The sequence below is a fragment of the Ailuropoda melanoleuca genome, chromosome 14, assembly GCF_002007445.2.
Source record: "Ailuropoda melanoleuca isolate Jingjing chromosome 14, ASM200744v2, whole genome shotgun sequence".
Taxonomy (NCBI): Eukaryota; Metazoa; Chordata; class Mammalia; order Carnivora; family Ursidae; genus Ailuropoda; species Ailuropoda melanoleuca.
Genome location: NC_048231.1, coordinates 58,071,534 through 58,087,088, shown reverse-complemented (window position 1 = coordinate 58,087,088; position 15,555 = coordinate 58,071,534). Strand labels below are relative to the sequence as shown.

The window sequence follows — 15,555 nt, the reverse complement described above, 5'->3', positions numbered from 1 at the left end:
AATGAATAAGGTATAAATACTTATGCACACACACAATTGACATACTAAATATCCTTGGTTCAAGGTTTTGAAAGTTTTGTTCACATGGTCATAAGGTTGAAAATCTAATTTTAATTTGTGTATTTCCTGAATAATGTGTTAGATTTAACTCTTACTTGTATACAGTGTAATCTCTGCCCTCCTTCTTTTGTGTCTTTGCTAGCCCCAAATCAGATATCTGAGAAGGGAAAGGAGTGAAATTTCTTATTACAATGGTCAAGGAGTTCCTTCTGTTTTCCCATTATTGGTTTTCTGAAACCTCCCGCCTCTTGAGAATTTTGTAGGTGCATGTCTTTTATCAGAGGATCACTTTGGATTTAACAAGAAGCTCTTGCTTCAGCTGTTGTTTCAAAATCTTTCAAAAGTTAGATATAATCATCAGAGTATAACTTTTAGGGATGTTTGGCTACATTCGTCAGATTGTTGAACTGAAATTGTAGCTTAGAGTCCCTCTTCATTAACCCCAAGCTATTTCTTGAGTTATTTAGTAAAGGAATTCTTAGTCTATTTAGTGGAAGTTAAATATCCTGACCAGGTTTTTTGTCTTTATTCCACCCATTTCCCTTTAACTTTGATTATAATGTCTTATTATGTGTGCCTTGGTTTTCTTTGTATTAAACATTTCAGAGACTTTATTGGTGAATATTATTTAGAAAAAATTGAATTGAATGTTGAGTTTGGGGCACACCTACAGAGGAGGCGGGTGATTAGTTTTGTCTGCCGTCCTGGCTTATTCAAGAAAGCTAAACTCAGAGGATGATCAGATGGTTTGATTGGCAGGCTTAAGTTAGGGATCCATTTAGATTTCAGAATCATGACCTAATAAATCCACTTAGGAATCAGTCAGCAAAGAAGCTGTAAAAGGTCCTACTGGCTCCATTCAGAGTTGTATTACTTAAAATAGCTGTGTATTTTCAGAGATTTTGTTGTTAGGGTTTTCAAAGTTCAGACCAAATGAAGGAAAAAATAATACTGGTGGCCATTCTTCATTGCTGTAAAAGGAGACCAGTCAGGTATCCCTTTCTCTTATTATGGTGCTCTTTCTTAGTCTTGAAACTTTACATACAAAGATCTCTATAGTGCTAATTTTCATACTGTATGTAGAAGTAATGGATAATCTTTATCAGTGTTTTTTTTTTAACCCCTTTTTGCGTCAGATGTTTTGCTAGTAAATTGAAAATCTGTTCTAAATCTACCATTTACTAGATACTTAAAAATGGGCATGGGCAAATAAAATAAAGTTAAGGTTTTGCGGTCATATCTAGGAAGAACTGTTAAAGAATTATGATAGTCACTCTTAATTTAAGAGAGTTACATATGATTTAAGTATCTAAAATTTTTGAAGATAATGATTAATGATCAATTTTACTTAGTTTAGAAAATTAGTTAATTAAACGACAGGCTGAAAAGGGAGAACTTTGAATTGAATACATTTACTCAACAGTTAAAATAAAGGCCTTTTGAAATATGGATCATATTTTTATCCCAGTTAGATGGTTTTGTTTTGTTTTAAGATTTATTTATTTACTTTAGAGAGAGCGTGAGTGCACATGCAGGTGGAGAGGAGGGGTAAGGGCAGAGAGAGAGGGAGACTGAGGTGAGGCTCAGTCCCAGGACCCTGAGATCATAACCTGAGCTGAAACCAAGATTTGGATGCTTAACCAGCTAAGTCACCCAGGTGTCCTGACATGGGTTTTTTGTTTGTTTGGTTTTTTTCCCAAGAAATTGGATGGATCGGGGGACTTGGGTAGCTCAGTCGGTTAAGCGTCTGCCTTCTGCTCAGGTCATGATCCCAGAGTCCTGGGATCAAGCCCTATGGCGGGCTCTCTGCTCATCAGGGAGCCTGCTTCTCCCTCTCCCTCAGCCTGCTGCTCCCCCTACTTGTGCTCTCTCTCTCTCTGTCAAATAAATAAATAAAATCTTAAAAAAGTTGGGTGGATGAACTGATAATATGATTTATAGATTTCATCATTCAATATAAAGATTCTCATTTAATTATCATGTCTGTCTAGAACTAAGCCTCTATAACCTTCTTAGTGGTCATCTTGTCCTTAACTAGATGAAATCTCTAAGTTCCCCAGTTCTAAAAAAACTTAGAAAAAGATGATCTGTCGTACAATCCTTTGAAGTTCTTAAAATCACTTTTAGTCTCCTAATTCTTTTATATCTTCATCCCCCTTTTGGTTTTGTTGCAGGTTGTGTCTTAGCACACTGTAAATGTAAAGGTTACACTTGGGTTAAGATTTGCCTGTTGCCTCGATGACAAAAAGACTAACATGATAACTGCCTCTCCTCCCTTGTTCTTTTGAACCATTGACCTGATAATCTGAAAGAATGTAAAAGTAGATGAAGTACTAGGAAAAGCACTTGATATCAACATTCTATCAATATTCATTATATCTTATGGATTATCTGCATCATTCTCTTTCCATCTAGCTTTATCTCAGTCTCTGTAATTTAAACCTGTAAATAGTGGATTTCTTAGTGTGTTTCCAAGTATTTGAGTATATGAGAGCTTCTGACTTGCCCAAATCTAATCAATGGTTTGGAGATACTGCATCTGAATTCTTGAGCATTGATTAATTTCATTTTTTTATATAATTTCTGAATATAATTAAAATATTTTGGGATGGTTCCTTAACTCTGTTTCTTAAGCAGTATGTGTTTATCCAGGTAAACTTTGGTAGCCTTCAGCAGTTAGCTTTGATGTTTAAACTGGCTGTATTGGATATTGATGTATATATAGTTAGCCTCTTCGTCTCTTATTAGGTAAAGGAATCAATTGTTGATATTGCAATAATCCATATCTAAAATTTTTTGGTACATTAAAATTGCTCTACAAACATAAAACCTGGAGCCGAGTTGCTTTGTATTTTGTACTTCTGTAGCATATTATTGATAGTCTAGAGTTAAAGTCCTCAACATTTATTTACCGAGAGAAGCTGATTCCTATGTTTGTGATGTAGAAGATGGAATTTAAAACATTATACTTTCAGATTGCCGTATAGGTCAAAAGTGTCATTGTTTTAAAGGAGCTTCATATACATACATATATGTGTGTATATATAATANATGTGTATATATATATATATGTATATATATATGTATATATGTATATATATGTATATATATAATAGTGTATTAACTTGTATCTAAGACAGGAGAAAGTAAAGGAAATAGAGGAGAAGCTGTACATATTTTTTAATTTATCCCAAATCTTAGTCCATCTGTTTCTCTGAAGGGAATTTACCAGGAAAAACTAAAATTNGTGTGTGTATATATAATAGTGTATTAACTTGTATCTAAGACAGGAGAAAGTAAAGGAAATAGAGGAGAAGCTGTACGTATTTTTTAATTTATCCCAAATCTTAGTCCATCTGTTTCTCTGAAGGGAATTTACCAGGAAAAACTAAAATTCTTTCCTGTAACACCAGTGTTTTAAATTGGCAAAAACCTTCACATATCCTGAGCACCTTTTTTCGAGTTCCAAATTTCTTCATTTAATTTAAATGAGAGCAAATATATAATTGGGCCTATTTGATTCATAAAATGCCTTTGACATACAAAATTTTTGTAGGAACACTGAAATGGCAAAGTCATAACCTACAACAATTGATTGAAAATATATTAAAACATTGACAGGTTAATCCAAACTTAGAGCCATAAAGCATAAATAATTTTGGCATTTATTCTCATAGAGAAATAACTGGGGGTTGGGGTATTTTGGCATACACAATTTTATATAAATGTCAAGATTTCAGTGGCTTTCTCATCTTTTTTGTGAGGAATTGCTTGTATTAAATAGACTTGGGAGGAGTAAGAGCTGCAATTTGAGGCACACTTAAGGGAAATTTTCCTAGGGATAACTTGTTGCTTTTATAAGATAGAATATTTGTGAGTTATTAGCAACCGTCTGCATGTTATTTCATATGAAACTGCCCTTCAGTTTTTAAATTATCACCATTATTTACAGAGGATGACTTTAACTGGCTAATTTAGGGGAGGAAAAAGTATTGTAAAATAACAAATATTTTTCAAGTACCTACCTACTCTTGTGTGTCAGATGTCTTAGGGTGTATAAAAATAGTGTTACAATATGGTCCCTGATCTTACAAAACTTATCAAGGAACTACCTAAGGAGACAAAATAATTATTGCTGAACTAAGTAACAGCAACTAAGAGAAAAGTTGGGAGAGGAGGAGGATCATTTTGAGCTCAGGTTTCTCATTATTTTATCCGCCTTAACAACTACAATTTAGATGAAGGGGAATAACAAAAGCGCAAAGGACATTAGGTGCATGGAAGAAGTTGGAACAAGAATATTACTTCTGTTTACTCAGAGCGTGATCCCAGCGTTCTGGGATTGAGCCCCGCATCAGGCTCCTCTGCTGGGACCCTGCTTCTTCCTCTCCCACTCCCCCTGCTTGTGTTCCCTCTCTCGCTGGCTGTCTCTATCTCTGTCAAATAAATAAATAAAATCTTCAAAAAAAAAAAAAAGAATATTACTTCCAATTCAATTAACGGCAAAGCTTTTTAGTTAAAGGACAGAGTAGCATTGTGTTCTAGGAACACAAGCTCAGAAACTTAGCCTGCCAGGGTACACTCTACAGTTTTGACAGTTACTGATAGAGTATACCCTTGAGCAAGTCATTTTACTTTCTAAGCCTTAGGATCTTCATTTGTAAATGGAGAATGAAGTAGAAGCTATCCTATCCTGTCTTCATAGGAATATAATATCGTATATTCATGGGATAATGTGTAGATTAAATGCAAGATGTTACCTGGAAAGCACATGTTGAACCATAAATGTTCAGTAAATGTTACGTATTGTTATAATTACTCTAAGGCTTAGATGTTTTACAGCAGTTTAAGTTCTGTGGAGAAGGGCATTATATATTCCCATTAGGGTCATGATTTGAGCATTATATTTGAAAATTGGCTACTTTTCTATTTTATTGTGTCTTAGATATAATAAGATAGATAAAACAATTAAATGCTCTTATTTCTAACCTGATATAATCATTTCTGGCAGAATCCCCTTTTCCTCCAGATATTTCTAATAAACATTAATTTTAAACATTAATTATTTTTAAACAGTAATAATATTTATTTTTAAATGCCTTGATTGAATTTGTCAGGGAATTTCTGGTATGCACAAACTGGTTAAAATATTAGCAGCTGAAAAACTCAATTCTATGTTCTTTTGCTGTTTATTAAATTCTGGTATAACATACTTAAAGGACTTTATTTATACCTCTTTCGTTTGGTAAGAATTGCATTTGGACTTAGCTCTAGAATTAAGTACCCCCCCAACCAGATTTGGATAGTTTTTTGAAATTATTGTAGGTGTTCTACCAAAAAGTTTATCAGAATATTGTGCTGAGAAAACAAATAAAATCCTTGTCTCTTATTCTTTATATCTAGTTGATTCTGCCTGCATTCCTTATTTATTTATCTTCTATTCTTCTGTGAGTAATAGGACACTTCTCTGTACTTTTGCTTGCTCTTTCTTGTGTAAATCATCGCTCTGATTTGTTCCACTTGCTGCATAATTATTTTTTTTTTGCTAAGTTTTTTTATGAGTGTTAAATGATATTTAAAGTCTTCTGTATCATATCCCATTTAAGCTGCAATCCATTCCAGTCTTGCCTGGCTCTTAAGGGTATTGTTTTACTTCATACTTTTATAATTGAGTACTAAATGTTGATTTTATGGGAAAAGTGGCTTGGGATTTTTTTCTGCAATATTTGTATGGCCATTAAAGTTGATTTGTGTGATTGAAGCATGGAAGAGCAAATTGTAGCACTTAATTCATTTAGCTGTGTTCAAATGCCTGTTGCTGCATGCTCTCAGACAACCTGTAACAGCTTTTCCCTCTTGTTACAACTTAAGACTGAAGACTGTGTATTCTTTTTCTCCTAGAGTCAAGAATTGAAGGTTGGCTTTCAATACCAAATAGAGGAAATATCAAACGATATGGCTGGAAGAAACAGGTATTATATGCCTCATTTTTTTCTAATTGATATTCTGTTATATATTTTACTTTTAAAGCATAGAACTTGTATTAACTGCTCTATTATTAGCATTGATCTCAGATTAATCCAATACACTTTAGACATAAATGTAAAGTATTGTGCTTATCATTTTAAACCAAGTTAATATTGCTTATATATATCTTCCCCTTTTTTTCTCATTTCAGTATGTTGTGGTAAGCAGCAAAAAAATTCTGTTCTATAATGATGAACAAGATAAGGAACAATCCAATCCATCCATGGTATTGGACATAGAGTAAGTTGCCTTGGTTGAATTTTAAATCAGTTAAATGTTAACTTATGATCATTATTTTTAGACTTACAATTTAGGTTGGTTTTCATTTTACTTATTTATTTGAGAGAGAGAGAGAGCACCAGCAGGGGGAGGGCGGAGGGAGAAGCAGACTCCCTGCTGAGCAGGGAGCCCTATGCGTGTGCTCCATCCCAGGACCCTGAGATCATAACCTGAGGTGAAGGCAGATGCTTAATCGACTGAGCCACCAGGCACCCCTAGACTGAGAATTTAGTTTATATTTTGTTATTTAAATGATGTTACCTACTTTTCTTAACAAACTTTAAAACTTTATATTAAATCTTTAGCAAAATGTGAGAGGGAAAATTTTGCATAGCTGATTCATGTATTCTAAAGACAAATTGTTTATTTCAAATGTTTATTGATTTTAGGTTCTGAGGGCATCTCCAAAAGTACTGTATATAATTATGTAGTCGTTGTTAAGGAAATATATCTTTTGTTTTTAATAGAGGCCTTTAATAAGCTTAGGATTTTTCCTTTGTATTCATTCTAAAACCATTTCTTAAGCACTGCTGCCTATATCATCATGGGTGCTATAGATTGTACAAAGATGGGTAAGACCGTTCCATAACACACTAGTAGTAGAAAAGGTGAAACATGCAACAAAATATAAATTCAAAGTGAATGTGGTGGGTGCTATTCATGAAAAATATAAATTTAAAATGAAGTATTGCCATTCCTTTGGAATTAAACATTTGTGAAGTCAGTTATAGCTAGAATATAAAAAGAATTAAGCAACTACTGAAGAGTACTGAAATTTTATTTTCCAATTTTTTTCAAGTATAATTAACTTAGTACAGTGTTATATTCGTTTCAGGTGTACAATGTAGTGAGTCAGCAATTCCATACATCATTCAGTGCTCATCACAATAAGTGTAATCCCAATCCTCTTCACCTATTTCCCCCAACCCTCCACGCACCTCCCCTCTGGTAACCATCAGTTTGTTCTCTTATATTTAAGAGTCTGTTTTTTTGTTTGTCTCTTTTTTTCTTTGTTCCTTTGTTTTGTTTTTTAAATTCCACATATGAGTGAAATCATATGGCATTTGCCTTTCTCTGACTGACTTATTTCATTTGGTACTATACTCTCTAGTTCCACTTATGTTGTTGCAAATGGCAAGATTTCTTTTTTTTTTTTTTTTTTTTGGTGGGGATAAANAATCTATTCACCTATGGTTGTACACTTGTGTTGCTTCGTATCTTGGCTATTATAAATAATGCTGAGATAAATATAGGGGTGCATATTTTCCTTTGAATTAGTATTTTCATATTCTTTGGGTAAAAACCCAGTAATGGAATTACTGGATCATATGGTTATTCTGTTTTTAATATTTTGGAAAGCCTTCATACTCTTTTCCACAGTGGCTGCACCAGCTTGCATTCCCACCAGCAGTGCATGAGGGTTCCTTTTCTCCACATCCTTGCAATACTTGTTATTTCTTACATTTTTTATTCTAGCCATTCTGACAGGTATAAGATGATATCTTGTTTCAATTTGCATTTCCCTGATGATTACTGATATTGAGGATCTTCTCATGTGTCTTTTGGCCATCTGTATGTCTTCTTTGGAAAAATGTCTATTTGTGTCCCATTTTTTTTTTAATTTTATTTATTTGAGAGAGAAAGCAAGTGAGAGAGAGAGTGAGTGTGTGAGCGAGCACAAGCGGGGGGAAGGGCAGAGGAAGACAGAAGCAGACTGCCTGCTAAGCAGGGAGCCCAATGTGGGGCTCGATCCCAAGACCCCAGGATCATGACCTGAGCCAAAGGCAGATGCTTAACCAACTGAGCCACCCAGGTGTCCCTCCTCTGCCCGTTTTTAATTGGATTTTTTTGGGGGGAGTGCTGTTGAATTGTGTAATTTCTGTATATATTTTTGATATTAACCCCTTATTGCATATATCATTTGCAGAATCTTCTCCCATTCAGCAGGTTGTCTTTTTGTTTTGTTTATGGTTTGTTTGTTTTTTGCTATCTAAAAAGCTTTTTTGGTAGTGTAGTCCCAATAGTTTAGTTTTGCTTTACTTTCTCTTGCCAAAGGAGACCTATCTAGAGAAATGTTTCCATGACTTATGTCAAGGAGATTACTACCTATGTTTTCTTCTAGGAGTTTTATGGTTTCAGGTCGCATTAGGTCTTTCATCCATTTTGAGTTTATTTTTGTGTATGGTGAAAGAAAGTGGTTCGGTTTCATTCTTTTGCATGTAGCTGTCCAGTTTTCCCAGCACCATTTGTTGAAGAGACTTTTTCCTGTTTTGCTTTCTTGCCTCCTTTGTTGTAGATTAATTGATCATAAAAGTATGGGTTTATTTCTGGGCTCTATGCTCTTCTATTGATCTGTGTGTCTGTTTTTGTGCCAGTACCATAGTTTTGGTTTCCTAATGTTTTAAAGAAGCATTAGTTGTGAAAATTTAAATGATCAACTTCAGTGGAATAATACATGAACACTAATATTANCTAATATTACACTAATATTAAAGACATCATCTTTCAACTTTCAAAAGTTCAATACTTTCAGATTGATGAAAGTTGGTTGTNTGAACACTAATATTAAAGACATCATCTTTCAACTTTCAAAAGTTCAATACTTTCAGATTGATGAAAGTTGGTTGTTTTACCTTTGTATTGAGTATAATTTTTATGTAATAAACTGCATACATCTTAAGTGTTGTGTTCACTGACTTTTGGCAGTTGTAAACACCTATATGTAATTATTACCCATGACAAGATGAAGAATATTTCCATCACCCTAAAAGCCCACTTATACCCCTTCTCAGGGGGGAAAAAAGATGATCTGAATTTTATTACTGAGTTTTGCCGATTCTAGAGCTTCATATAAATTTATATGTGCCTGTTCATTTTCTTTATGGTATCTTCTAATGGAAGCCAGTTTATCAATTTTTTAAAAGAATTATAGCCTTTTGTAGTCTAAGAAATTTTGCCTGCCCAAAGGTTGTAAAGGTATTCTGTGTTTTCTTTTAGGAGCTTTATAGTTCTAGGCTTTACATTTAAGTTATGATTAATCGAAAAACTTACTTTTGTGTTTGGTAAGAGGTTGCAGTTGAGGTTAGTTTTGAATGTGTAGGTGTGTGTTTTTCCAAATATCTGGTTGTTCCAGTACTATTCATTTTTATATATTGATCTTGAATCCTCTAATCTTGCTGTTTACTTACTGGTTTTATTGGGTTTTTTGGTAGATTCCATAGGACTTTTCTACAAATAGAATCATATGCTTCTTTCCAATCTGTATGCCTTCATCACATATATGGATTCTTGTGATCATGACCAAGTACAGAATAGTTCCCTCACAGGGACCCGTCTTGCTACCCTTTTGTGGCCATAACAAGTGCCCTTTCTCCATCCCTCTTTGATCCCTGGCTACCTGTTCTCTATCTCTGTAATTTTGTCATTTCAAGTATGTTATATAAATGGAATCAAGTAGTATGTGACCTTTGAGATTGGCTCTTTTCACTCAACATAATTCTCTTGAGATTCATCCAAGTTGTTTGTTTCTTTTTATTGTTGAGTAGTATTCCATGGTATGACTATACCACAGTTTGTTTAACCATTCATTTGGGTTGTTTTCAGCATTTGGCTATTATAAATCAAGCTGCTATGAACATTCATGTACAAGTTTTTGTATAAATATAAATTTTCATTTCTCTGTAATAAAGGCCCAGGAGTGCAATTGCTGGGTCGTATGTTAAGCATATGTTTGTTTAGTTTTCTAAGAAACTGCCATCCTGTTTTTCAGAGTGGCTCTGCAGTTTTTACATTTCTGCCACAATTGTATGAGTGATGCAGTTTCTCTGCATCTTCTTCAGCATTTGGTGTTATTACTCTTTTTAATTTTTAAATTTGATAGGTGTGTAGTGATACTGTGATTTTAATTTGCATTTCTCTGATGACTAATGATGTCGAACGTCTTGTCATGTTCTTATTTTCTATCTCTATGTCTTCTTTAATGAAATGTTTGTCTTTTACCATAGATGAGTTTTTATAATAGCTTATATCATACTTATTTTCATTTTAGTAAATTGTTTCACGTTCGACCAGTAACCCAAGGAGATGTTTACAGAGCTGAAACTGAAGAAATTCCTAAAATATTCCAGGTAAAAGCCATAAATTCTAATTTTGGAAGATCTTTTACTTAAGTACTAAGTGCATTTTGTGCAGTAAATACAAACACACCAATGCTTTTTATACATTTGAAACTTGTATGTACAAATGAAGACTTTTAAAAATCTTCATTTTACGATTCCTAATGTAGATACTATATGCAAATGAAGGTGAATGTAGAAAAGATGTAGAGATGGAACCAGTACAACAAGCTGAAAAGACTAATTTTCAAAACCACAAAGGCCATGAGTTCATTCCTACACTCTACCACTTTCCTGCCAACTGTGAGGCCTGTGCCAAACCTCTCTGGCATGTTTTTAAGCCACCTCCTGCCCTAGAATGTCGAAGATGCCATGTTAAGTGCCACAGAGATCACTTAGATAAGAAAGAGGACTTAATTTCTCCATGTAAAGGTAAGGCATAAAAATAATTTTTTTCAATTTATTAAAAAATTAGAAAATTAAGTCCCATTTAAATAACTTCTTCAAGTGTAGCGTTTTCTACACCAATTTGAAAAGAAGCTGTAAGAAGTAATATTTTGACATGGTGGAGCAACATGCAGCTGTCATTTCACAGTTACAGATTTTGCTTTGAACATAATGTTTATAAAGAGAATTACACCCTTATAAAAAACGTACCTCTAAGAAATTAAATTGGAGAGAAGGGCTATCAATGAGTTACTCTAAATAGGAGAGAAGGGCTATCAGTGAGTTCCACTGTATTATTCCTCCGTGAGTTTTTACTTTGTGCTTGTTTTCTTTTTGTCTGGTTTTCACTGCCTAGACCAACATGCTGGATCATAGACAAAATGTCCGCTAGGTTACCAGAGGTAGCCTGACGGAAAGAATACAGGCAATAGGTATTTTAAGATAAGAAACTTATCCTCTAAGAATACATTAATTTCTTTCACTTCTGCATTTTTTGTATTTCTGTTTTTACTTTATTTTTCATAATAGTTTGTGACTAATTTTTTCTTTTTAAATGTTCAGCCCTAATTAGGGAGAAAGAGATATTGTCCGAGCTTAATTAAGCATAGTAATTCTTTCAAAATTTTAAGAACTTATAAAATTGTGCTTTAATAGAGCCATTTTAGGTATTATATGACTTTAATTGTGTCTTTCTTTTTTTTAATATAGTAAGTTATGATGTAACATCAGCAAGAGATATGCTGCTGTTAGCATGTTCTCAGGATGAACAAAAAAAATGGGTAACACATTTGGTAAAGAAGATCCCTAAGAATCCACCTTCTGGTTTTGTTCGTGCATCCCCTCGAACACTTTCTACAAGATCTGCTGCAAATCAGTCTTTCCGAAAAGTGGTCAAAAATACATCTGGAAAAACTAGGTAAGGATTGCAGTGTTAACCTCTTTGACAATGTGAAAGTGATTGGTTAATATCTGTTGAAATCTAAAATCTAATTCTTTTCCCTATAGAAGGCATCATGTGTAGCTAAGTACTTATAAAATATGACTTAAAATGATTTTATAAATTATTTCGATTCCTGTTTGAAGTTAATAATATTTATAAGTGTCATATTTAGTTCCAGGTCCATGTCAGATTTTACTATCATTGGTTGGTATACATGGCACATACTTAGCCCTTAATGTTTTAAACACCTTGTGGTTTGCCACCCTTTTTAAATGTAAATAGATTCATATAAAACTTTGCTCTTCTTTTCTTTAAATTCACCTATGTTGGCATAGATATTTTTTTAATCAAAATTATTTGGTATACGTCATGATAGTGTTGCAAATAAACTTCCCAGTTAAGTATCCCCCTCTTTTTTTTTTTTTAACTGGATTTGAGTTTTTCAAAAATATTTATATGTTGTAATAAACAATTACAGAACATAATTAAACCCTTTCCTAAAGAGAAGTTATGATCGATACCTCATTAAGTTCTCATTGTATACATGAATAAATGAGGCCCAGAGGAATTAAGCCACTTCAACAAGATCACACATCAAGCTAGTGGCATAGTCAGGGTTGAAACCTATTTTTATCCATTCTAAAGCCTAAGTTTTTTCTCCCGTACCAAATACCAACTTTCCTAGAGTTTAATCCCTATATTAAGAGGAATGTTTTAATCTAGAAGCTGAGACCTAACGTCGATTTGCCGCTCTGTTAATGTCGCTCAGGTCTTCCACGCAGACTTAAAACCATTTTTAATTCATCCCATTTCTTTACTCCCTTTTATCAATAACAGAGTCTAGTTCTTTGAAATGCCTAACAGGCATTACACCTTCTGTACTCTTCAGCCACCTTGCTACGCCAGCGTGCTATCACGTCTCTCCTGTATAGGATAAAGCTGTATCCAAAATTATTTAAAATTGAATTAAAGCTTTGTAAAAAACAAAAGCAAACAAAAAAAGAACACCATGTGTTTGAAATAGAGTAGAAGTAAGAAGAAAATAATGCTAAATATATTTTTCTTTTTTCCTGTTTTCCAAATTTTGTGTATTTGTTAATCACATATAAGGATAATGTATGGGCACCTGGGTGGCTCAGTTGGTTAAGCGGCTGCATTCGGCTCAGGTCATGGATCAAGTCCCGCATTGGCTACCCTCTCAGTGGGGAGTTTGCTTCTCCCTCTGACCCTCTCTCCTCTCGTGCTGTCTCTCTCTCTCTCTCTCTCTCTCTCTCTCTCTCTCAAATAAATAAAATCTTAAAAAATAATAATATATATGTACGTTTCCCTGCAATTTTGTTTCTTGTATTTTTAAACTGAGTATATTTCTTTAATTACAATTTTTTTTCTTTTTCTGTCCCCAGCAGTTAACCATGTGACCTAACGCCTTGTGGAATCATGTGGAATGCTACCTGATAAACCAGGCTTCTTTAACCATGCAGAGCAGACAGGCTGTTCCTTTGACACAAATATCACAGGCTTCAGGGTTAAGATTGCTATTATTCTGTCCTTGCTTTAGCACAAAAGCACATTGAGGGTTTTTTTGTTGTTTTTGTTGTTTTTGTTTTTAATTGCGGGTTTGCCTACAGGTAGATTAGATTAATTATTACTATGTAATGCAAGTACAATTGGGGGAAAGCTTAGGTAGATATATTTTTTTAAAAAGGTGCTGCCTTTTTGAATTTCTAAGAAAACGCCTGTCAATCATGATAGAACACAGTTTTCCTCATATGAGTGAGAGGAAGGGACTTTCACTTTCAAGTGGAATGGCCATCACTATGAAGATCAGCTCATGGAAGGAGTAAAGAAAATATCTCAAAATGAGACAACTGAAATTCTTTTAAATGACTTCAGTCTTTGCACTCTTGCAGGACTATACAAAACTATTTTAAGAAAGCAGTGACATCACTTGACTTCAGTGCCCTCACTGTAGAATTTAAAAGCCTCACTTTTGATTGCCCACGGCGGACTTATGGAGAATAAATATTTTACATTAAGCTTTACAAAATACTGTATGTGTTTCAGCACGTTTATAGATTGGGGAATGGGAGAAGGCAAAAAAATAAAAATAAAAATTTACATTTAATCTATGCATTTTTGCCAAGCCATATTGAGTTATTTTACTACTAGAGACGTTAGGAACTAACTGTACAGAAGAACCAAGTTTTAAAAGCATTTTGTGGGGTACATCATTTCTGTAATTGTGTAATGTATTTCTTTATGGTTTTAAGTGATAAAGACATTAAGTTAACAAACATGTAAGAAATGTATGCACTGTTTGAAATGTAAATTATTCTTAGAACACTTTCAATGGGAGTTGCATTGCCCTTTTAGTGCCTTAATTTGAAAGAATTATTTTACTGCCATGACTAAATACAGAAATTTCAAAAGAACATATTTTCAAAAAATTATGTGTCAGTGGGTTTTTCATTGATAATTGGTTTAATTTAAAATATTTAGTTTTGTTGGACTTTCACCAATTGAGTACAATCTTTGCATTAAACTACCTGCTACAATAACGAATGACTTTATAAAATTCTGCAAAATATGTAGGTTACATCAATATAAAAGAAAATTACGGCAATACATCGGTGATGTTTTCCAGTTAACATAGGAATTACCAGATAAATACTGTTAAACTCTTGTCCAGTAACAAGAGTTGATTCATATGGGCAGTATGAGTTATTGTTTATTTTTTTAACCAAATACCTCCTCAGTAATTTATAATGGCTTTGCAGTAATGTGTATCAAATAAGAAGCACTGGAAAACTGATTCGTCTCTAGGATGATATGCATGTTTCAAGTGGTATTGAAAGCCGCACTGATGGATATGTAATAATAAACATATCTGTTATTAATATGCTAATGACTCTGTGCTCATTTAATGAGAAATAAAAGTAATTTATGGATGGATACCTTTAATAATGACTGGTGTTTTCTCGTGGCTGAAATGAATAGAAACCATGTTATAAATTAGTCCCTGACTGTTTACAAATGTTTGTTAAATAGATTAAAGTGAATTTTTAAAAGAAAATCTGGTTTGGGCTCTAAAACTAGTGACTACAGTTGAAAAGCTGACTAATGTCTGTTGGGAAACAGTTCTCTGTGGGTCTCTTGCATTTCTCCATGTCTTGTGAGCAGTGGCTCTGACAGCCTTAGTTCTAGACTATCTTTACTGAAGAGATAGATTTCTATAGTCAGCGGCCTTGGACAATATCATGTCTCCCTCAAGAGAAAGGCAGGTCCGTTTACTGTCCAGTATAATAAAAGATAATATCTCCCTCTAAAGCTGAAGTTGGAAGATTTGCTTGTGCTCCTCATAAAAGTTTCAGATACCCTAAACTCAGGTTCCTCAGCTGAAATGCAAGCCCACTGCATGCTAACCCCCCCGCCCCGGGCCACTCTGCATCTGCATCTCCTTGGGGGGCAAAGAGAACTGACGGGGTGTGCAGCTCATGCTGCTTGCTATGTTGATAGTATACAGTTGTTTGGCTCCGTCCAAGGTCCAGTAAAGTGCAGAGAACAGAGTTAATTCTAATTAGTTTAAGGAGAGGACTTAAAAAAAAAAAAAATTGACCTGAGTATGAAACTCTTAAGAACTGACAGAGATTTGAGGAATGACTCTAAATGCCACATTGTAGAACCAGG

General features: G+C 34.0%; 1 protein-coding gene across 3 annotated transcripts in view; it reads left to right on the top strand.

Moving 5' to 3' along the window:
* ROCK1 (Rho associated coiled-coil containing protein kinase 1) overlaps positions 1-14,829 on the top strand; it is a 148,281-nt gene extending 133,452 nt beyond the window's left edge. For 2 of the 3 annotated variants that reach the window (XM_011229155.3, XM_011229154.3), the window contains exons 28-33: positions 5,962-6,032; positions 6,239-6,327; positions 10,415-10,493; positions 10,652-10,913; positions 11,637-11,844; positions 13,272-14,829. In XM_011229155.3, the coding sequence (XP_011227457.1) occupies positions 5,962-6,032; positions 6,239-6,327; positions 10,415-10,493; positions 10,652-10,913; positions 11,637-11,844; positions 13,272-13,278 (716 nt within the window). In that variant the 3' untranslated portion in view covers positions 13,279-14,829. The remainder of the gene's footprint in view (positions 1-5,961; positions 6,033-6,238; positions 6,328-10,414; positions 10,494-10,651; positions 10,914-11,636; positions 11,845-13,271) is intronic. The other variant, XM_011229156.3, reaches the window with a different exon arrangement.
* The last annotated feature ends 726 nt before the right edge of the window (positions 14,830-15,555 follow it).